We start from the raw sequence: 8,198 nt of genomic DNA, 5'->3' as shown, positions 1-8,198 counted from the left end.
ATATGTGTGTGTGTGTGCGTGTGTGTGTGTGGTTTCTTACAGAAGTTCACGAATTTGTGTGAAACATCTATTAAATTTCAAGCTAAATGTCATCTAGCCATTTTTCAACAATATCATGTTCCAATCAGTGTAGCATGTTCTTTTTGGTTAAATGCATCTGGTAATTATTGGAGTAATTTTTCACTTCTCTATTGTATCATTTAATTTGTGTTGTTCCACAGTTCTTTCATGGATCACTTGTTCGGCACTTTTAAAGTTTCTGACAGCGGCAGTTGGGAGATCTGCCCACGTTCTCCAAAGCGTGAGGAGTTGTCAGCTTTTATCTTGCTCCTCTTTAGTTCTGCATCACGAACTGGTCCCCAACCTTGTGTGATGTCCATTAGCCAGCAGACGGGATATAGGTATCCCACTGTGACCTGCTAAAACTGTTGAACCGGTTGAAAATGAGATTATTCACCTACTGCATTATTTAATGCTCTTTATGTACATCAATTTTTAAATACACAAAGGAAAGTATTGTTCATCGCGTATTTGAAAAATGAGGGCATTTTGGAGTTTTTTATCAGATAATTTAAACGCATTACTCCTCATTTACAACATATAGCAAAATATTACTGCCATTCTGTGTATTATCTGCATTAGTAATAAAAGAATGGAGTTTAAATGAATTGAATATTGTAATCTGACCTTGTTTATTAGTACAAATGCCTGTTCTATTGAGCTTGGGCCTTAAAAGAGATGGCTAAGATCCTTGAGCACAAGCGGTTGCTACCACCTTGTGGTAACGTTAGGCGCCCACACCGCTTTTAAAAGTAGCTCCGGCGGCACATTTATCATCGAATGTCCTCACTTTTCAGTAGAATAAAAATTAATTCTGGCATCCACCACGCAAAACATTTTTTAATGGTGCTGGTGTCATTGCTTTATTTGCACACAACCACTGATTCCAGTTAAAGAGATCAAAGTAGAAAAAAGTTATATGTGCCACTAGTGTCTGTTCAAGCTTTCAAGTGTTACGTGCAACCACAGACATTTACCATATGCAACAATAGTGATGAGAGAGCAATTTAGGTCACAGAGTAAGTTGATTCACTGTCTTCACCATCAGATTAAATAATACTGTCATACTAAACAACATAAAAGTTAATAACATTCCAGTGATATTGCAGGACAAGTCGGTTTGTTTCAACAATATGTACAGCACCACAATGGATGAACAATGTAAAAAATAAGAGGCTCAATTTTGTAGCAAAATATCTGTACATTTAAAAAAAAGACTTTTTTTTTTTCGTCCAATGAAATGTCTTTGTTTTTAAAAAAACGGCAAACTCTTTTTCCACAGCTCACAAACGTCACATGAGATAAAACCAGTAGGAGAGCAAGTCTGTGATTAAAATGAGATGTATTGTACATACAGTGTCACATTGGTCGTGAATGCTTGGTAGTAAACATTTTGTCAACATTTCATGTTATTTTTCGGTCCGGAACGAGTCATTCTCAAGATCCTTAAGATCGAATCTCTCTCTCGCGCTCTTTTTTTTTTTTTTTTTAAATGAAGGTTAAGTTTTAAGATGATAAACGATAGAAAGAAAAAAAAATTAAAAGTGCATCTTGTAAAATCTTCCCCTCAGAAAAGGCTGCTCAGTTTTAGAACCGGAGGTTAAATGACAATGAAAATGAATTGTGGGCCAATCCGAGGACTTCCTTTGGCATTTCTGCTCTGTCTTGTACATAATACACAAAGTCACAAAACTGAATAGAGTTAAACATAAACAACCACGATCTTTCTTCCTAATGTCCATTTGTAGAATCCACGTTTGACTGCAGGCCAGACATATTGCATCCAACACTCTACACTTGGCGTTTTCTTCGTCCTGCTTTCTTCGAACCGCTCCACTAAATCGGGATGCCAGATCCCAAGTGTTCAATGTCACATTTATCCATCGTTCTAAGTGTGCTATTTTTTGTTCCTTATTTCAGTAGTGTTACTGGCCCACCTTCTGTCCTTAAAAGTTGATCGAGCGTGGCTAGCAGGTGGTGATCTCCATGCTGCGTAGCTGAAGGTGCTGTACCTCCAGGTTCCTTCTCCCGCTCCTCCTCAGGGCATCGGCCCGGCGGAAGGGTTGACTGCGCAGGTCTGAAGACAAACAAGCGAAGAGTTACAAAGTGATCACAACTATAGCCTGGGCCTGTGGATATGGATGGGACAGGGCCAAAGATGGGCACAAAACTGGCAGGAGTGTGGATGTTTGGTTAGTTTGAGATCCATTTAGTAGGAATGCACAATATTCTGGTACCTTATCGGTTATTGTGTGTTATTTGTAACTTCGTTGAATGTTTCAGAAACCAACTGGCAACATGGAATAGTTTAATATTTTATTCCATCTATCTGATTTATTAATATAGGTCGGATATAACAGTCGAAACTGGGTATNTGTGTGGATGTTTGGTTAGTTTGAGATCCATTTAGTAGGAATGCACAATATTCTGGTACCTTATCGGTTATTGTGTGTTATTTGTAACTTCGTTGAATGTTTCAGAAACCAACTGGCAAAATGGAAAAGTTTATATTTTATTCCATCTATCTGATTTATTAATATAGGTCGGATATAACAGTCGAAACTGGGTATACCTCATTTTCCCTAATTTTTACATTTTGGCTATGGAAAAGTTCATCTTTACAAGACACTAATCATTTTTTGGACAAAATGTATCATTATTATAATATTGGCTATTTATCTGTGTTTTATATCTTATGGCATAAGTTATTGGATATGATGGGTGATGTTATATATTTAATTTCCCCTATTTTAACATTGATAAGAAGTGAGCATCAAGTGATATTGTTTATTTGCAATTTTAAAGCTAATCTTTACAAAAGATGAATGATTTGATGACATTTAGATGTATTCTTTTTATTACACATAACTTGATACTCTTTATTGATATCAGCTGATATTGGATATAATGGTTAACAGTAATAATTTAAGAATGTTCACAATATTTATATTATATATTTTTTACATGTCTATCATTTGGTATCGGCTGATATTGAAAAATTCACCTTTGCATATTTATTTTCCTTGTTTTTAGAGTGACAAGGTTAGCATTAAATGACTGAAACTGTAAAGTTAATCGCTACAAAACATATTTTAATAACACCGTAAGATTCAGTTTCTACCAAATGAAAAATCAATATTCGTTCTTCATATATTGCCAAAAATTATTTAGAGCTTTTAAAATGCCATATTTTTAATATTTTAATTTATTCAGATTAAAAAGTTGATCCGTTGATCACACGTTGGTGTTTTTTAATATGTAGCTCTGTCTTAATAAAGATTTTTTGTATTTTGCTTGCTGTTTTGCAATATAATCCACTTTTTTCTTATTTTTTGTCATTTTTGTTCTCTTATCATATCAGATAAAATTATAATATCAGTGCATCCCTACAATTCAGATCCTTCTGGTAAGTCATGATATGTTGGAAGGTGGTTACCAAGAGAAATTTACCAAGGGAGGGAAAACTTCAACACATTTTGAAATCTGACGAGATTTGAGTAGTGCAGAAAACAAAATGCGAAACTACTGAAGGCAGGCATGCGTTTTTTTTATGCAGAGAATTCACGTTTCCATCCTGTATTTACTGCCCTTGCCCGGGTGAATGGTAAACAAATGAAGAAACATATAGAGAGAAGGATGGAATGACTGGGAGATGAGTGAAGAAGAGACGGACTTAAAGGCACCTTTCTGAGGGGACAGAATTTAGTTTAGTAATGGAAGTCCTCGGAGAGGGCGGGGTCACAGAAGAACCGCGAGCCACGTTTGGCTGATCGTGCGGTAAAGGGGACGGTCTTCAGCACTGCAGCAAAATAATAGCCAATCACAACACAGAAACACCAAAGCTAGAAGCTCTAGAAAAAGCACAGAATCAGACAGAAACTTCAAGCCTCGAAATTCTAGCAAGGCTAAACAGCATGGCGTCTACTGCTACTGTACGTCTAATATATTAAGAACAAGACCAATGCACACTTAGGAAAACAGATTCATCCGACGTCCGTACAGTCAGATGAATCTGTTGGGGCATTCATTCAGGGGTAGTCCTACCTGTAATGATGTCCTCAATTGCTCCATCTTTGCCTTCGTAGACAAGCCGGCTATCTTTGCCTTGTCTCTTCCTTAACTCAGCAATCAGCTCCTGCTGCTGCCGCTTGCCCTTGTGAGGTGACTGGAGGTTGTGCAAATTAATAGATGATTGAACATACAGTTAGTGCACAGAGTTTTGCTGTCATTTTTAACAAATTAATATGACTACCTTTAATACACATATTAGTGTATCACAAATTGCACTGTTCAATTTAATTTCAATTCACAAGCTTCAGTTCTGAACTCGATTTGATATTGATTCAGCGGCAATACATGTCTTAAGGATAAAGGATAAGTTTAGGGATTAAATTCTCTATTAACAAAAAACTAATGCTGTAAAGACTATACAGGGACTTCTGTAAGTTGATACATTACTATAATATTAAAGGTTAAATATTCAATTATTTGTATACAAACAGTTAAAATGCATAAAAGGGTGTTTTCTTTAAAATAACATTATAACAACTTCATGACAATTATATTTCTACTATATTTATTTTTATTTTTTAAACGGTGGCACTCCGAAACATATGTTAAGTAAAAATTTAATGATTATATACAAATTAAGCGAAATGCTTTCTCTGAACAGCTTTCCTGAAGTAAAAGTAACATTATATTAACAAGGTGTTTTATTGATGACGTGATTGTATGATTACAAAAGATATGTTCCTATTTGCACGCCAACTTAAAACAGCATAGAGTAAAAGATCTGGGAATCATTCCCAAAATGAGAACTGATAATATTGAGAAACATCATCTCGTCACACCTGTTGATTCTCGTGCTCCTCCATCATGGCCTCCTGTTCCAGAAGTTTCTCCATCATCAGCTGCTCTTGCCTCTTCCTCTGCTCGTTTTCTTCATCCGCATGCTGAAAACAATGACAAATTAGATCTGGGCCTTGTGTGAGGGAGGAAACTGATGCACTGATAGTATACTCACCCTATAGGACTTGATGAAGCGAACAAAAACAGGGAAGAACACAGAGGGTGGCATGGTCTTGGGGCTCTCCCCGAAGAATTTCACAACATCATCGAAGGCATCCTGTGATTACATGCAAGCCACACGATCATGGATTACCTTTGTGAGGCTATTCAAATGTACAGCTTATCACGACCGGCTCAGATTTCTAACCACAATACCCTACAGCCTTCTTTTTTTCTACCTGTGCAATCCTAGCATCATCCAGGAGCTTCTTCAGTCTGGCCTCGTTGTGATGGATGAAGTCTTTGAGCAAGGAGTTGTGGCCGTGCATGCTGTACTCTCTTCTGGTCAGATCCATACCCCTCTGTAGCTCCTTCACGTCCAGGAGAACATTCTCCAGTGAGACTGCAACATGGGAATAATGACATCCACCGTCAAAAACAAACTTACTGTAGGATTCAGTCAATTAATATATTAAATAAATTAAAAAAGCAAGCTTTTGGGCTTCACGAAAAATGTTAATGTGTGAGCTAAGAACATTTTAACATTTAGAAAGCGCTATATTAGTATTATTTATGTACTATTGTATCGTTTATTCACTTTAAATTATACTGTATTCTTTTTAATAGACGTATCATTGTTTTATGCTTGTCAGTTCTATTAGAATATTATTTTATTTATTTTAGCANCTTTTATTTTAGTTAGTTGCCAAGACAGCATTTCTTATATTGATACTTATATAATTACACTTATATTTATGCATAAGCTTCAACTAATAGTTAGGCACTAATTTAGAAATATAATTACTATTTCTAATTGCTATATTTTAAACATATTTTTTGGGTTGATGGAGACTTACCTGCAGCAGCTTTCTCAATGTAGTGCAGTTCATTGTAAAAAACGCATACAACAGGATATTTCTCCTTCACCACATTGGCTATGTAGTGCAAAAGTGTCTGCTTCCTGTCTGTGGATTTGGTCTCCAACAGCTGAGGGCGGGAAATATTGTAGTATTACAATAAAACGTAACGTTAATAATGGCAAAATAAATGTAAAAATGTAAGACCAAAAAAAAGTGCATGGTTTTTAGGTTTGCAATGACTTACCAAATCCAAGCTCTGAAGTTTGAAGCCATAAACAGCTCCTCTTTTACTACTGTTCATGTAGTTCCCAAGGGCCAAAATGATCTAAAAGGACATATATCATGTAATTAATTGCAAGTAAGGCTAAAAAAAAAAAAAAACAGAACCTGCGTAAAATTAAAGTTGCATTAGCTTACCTCAAGGATTTTCTTTAATTTCTGTGATGATTTTATGGATACAGATGCTGCTATGATAGCATGCAGTTGCTGATAGGAAAACGGCAAACAGACAAACGTATAAATGCATTTCGTATTGATCTTTGTTAGTATTAATAATGTTGGTATTCCTCTTTTTCTCTTTCTACTTTACCGGTGTGAGCATCTGCAGGCTATCCGTAAAGTTGCCCATAAAGGCCATGATGGTCATCCGCTGTGGCAGCCTTTCAATCTTACTGAAGAGCATCATGAACCGGTCTTCATCAGTGAGCCCGTCCATTGGCCGTCGCTCCCGCTCATACTGACGGAGCATCTTCACCTCACTTTCAGTGGGCATGAACCGCATCAAACACTCCACGAAATCCACAGGCACTGTACGTAGGTCGAACCTGAGGAAGGTGAGAGGAAATTATCAGAGCGCTCTTCAAAAAAACAATAAGAACAAACGAATCGATGGAAAAATCAACCAAACAAACCAAATCAGCAGGGACAGGAACCGTGGAAGGAGCAGAACAAGAACTTACTGATGCTAAAACAAGAGCACTTTTTTTTGTAAACGTCCTCTTATCTTGATGTTAAAGGGAGAACTTACGTCTGGATTGCTTTGCAGATCTCTTCAGGGCTCTTCCCTGCCTTGCGGAGCGTGATGGCAAGGTTTTTGGCCCTGTTGGCCTCCAGTAACGATACTTTATTGGGACCTTTCTGTGGAGCCTTCTGCTTTTGCAACGTCATGTCGACGGCAGGACCCTGGGCTTTGGTCTTGAACATCTCTTCAAACTCATCCACATTTAAATCCTGCAAACAAGGAAATATAGAGACAACACTAACGATTGGCACCAATGATTCATCCACAGTAGGTCTTCCTAGCCACTGCTTATTTCAAATGGATATTTGTTTTATCAAAATGTTCTCGTTCTGCCTCCAAACTGAATTTCATTAACCCCTTCCTATTCAAAAACTTGGCTTCTTCTGTTTTTTGTCTTGCGATTATAGTAGCAGCAGTTACAGAATGTACTTCGAAATGTGAGCTGAGACCAAACTGAGTAAAAAACACCATCTGGCGTCTTCCTAATATGTAACAGTAACTCAAAACAGAAGCATGATAATCAAGCAGACCAGCTTGGTGTTGTAATACACGCAGACTTGATAGAAATCACACATTTCAGATCATGTAAAGCGCTGCAGACAAATACCTCAAGGATCCTCTCGTCATCGATTTCATTGAAGACAGTGCCGTTGATCTGATTTGGTTTCAGAGCCACCCAATTGAACACTGGCATGCGGAACTTGGTTTTGATTGGCTTTTTAATTTTCACGGCTGCCAGGAAAGAAAAGAGTCCCGTGACTATCAAAACGACTACTCAATGAGATTAAGAAGAATGCGATCACCACAATACAGGATAATGTGTTAAAACAAAGACGCACAACACAAAATATGACTAGGTCACGACAGTTAAATGGTGGCCATGACAAATATCAGGAAACCTACAGAAGAGCTTGATTGGTCCGTCTTTGAAAGCAGGAAAAAAGAGAGTAGACAAAAACAAATGTTTAGAGAGTTATAAAAGCGCAAACGTCTAGAAAGAGAAAGCAGAAAATGCTTCTAAATGCTGAACAAAACTCTTTGGAAAATTATTTCAAGGGAAAACAATTTAAAACAGACAATTAAAAATAACAGGGTGCCACGATCACACACACCTGTCAAGCCAGAGTTGAATATGACCGTTGGTGTGCCGCTTCCAGGGAGAGGAGGAGCACAAGGAGGAGGAGGTGGAGGTAAAGGAGCAGAGATCTCAATCGAGTGCCCAGGAGGTGGAGGTGGGGGAGGAGGAGGTG

The 8,198-nt window shown here is 37.4% G+C and overlaps 1 protein-coding gene across 2 annotated transcripts in view; it reads right to left on the bottom strand.

Annotated features, from left to right (window-relative positions):
• The window catches only part of LOC122332318 (formin-like protein 2), a 40,990-nt gene that overhangs the window by 570 nt on the left and 32,222 nt on the right, over positions 1–8,198 (bottom strand). The window contains exons 16-28 of one of the 2 annotated variants that reach the window (XM_043229645.1): positions 8,061–8,198; positions 7,556–7,680; positions 6,955–7,157; positions 6,517–6,751; positions 6,345–6,413; positions 6,172–6,252; positions 5,925–6,054; positions 5,307–5,470; positions 5,084–5,185; positions 4,911–5,012; positions 4,105–4,225; positions 3,744–3,859; positions 881–2,137 (exon numbers count right to left, since the gene is read on the bottom strand). In XM_043229645.1, the coding sequence (XP_043085580.1) occupies positions 3,768–3,859; positions 4,105–4,225; positions 4,911–5,012; positions 5,084–5,185; positions 5,307–5,470; positions 5,925–6,054; positions 6,172–6,252; positions 6,345–6,413; positions 6,517–6,751; positions 6,955–7,157; positions 7,556–7,680; positions 8,061–8,198 (1,562 nt within the window). In that variant the 3' untranslated portion in view covers positions 881–2,137; positions 3,744–3,767. Of the gene's footprint in view, positions 1–880; positions 2,138–3,743; positions 3,860–4,104; positions 4,226–4,910; positions 5,013–5,083; positions 5,186–5,306; positions 5,471–5,924; positions 6,055–6,171; positions 6,253–6,344; positions 6,414–6,516; positions 6,752–6,954; positions 7,158–7,555; positions 7,681–8,060 lie in introns of those variants that run through there. The other variant, XM_043229646.1, reaches the window with a different exon arrangement.

Source organism: Puntigrus tetrazona, unplaced genomic scaffold (genome assembly GCF_018831695.1).
Source record: "Puntigrus tetrazona isolate hp1 unplaced genomic scaffold, ASM1883169v1 S000000008, whole genome shotgun sequence".
Taxonomy (NCBI): domain Eukaryota; kingdom Metazoa; phylum Chordata; class Actinopteri; order Cypriniformes; family Cyprinidae; genus Puntigrus; species Puntigrus tetrazona.
Note: the sequence above shows the minus strand (reverse complement) of the source record. Positions and strands in the feature narration are given on the sequence as shown.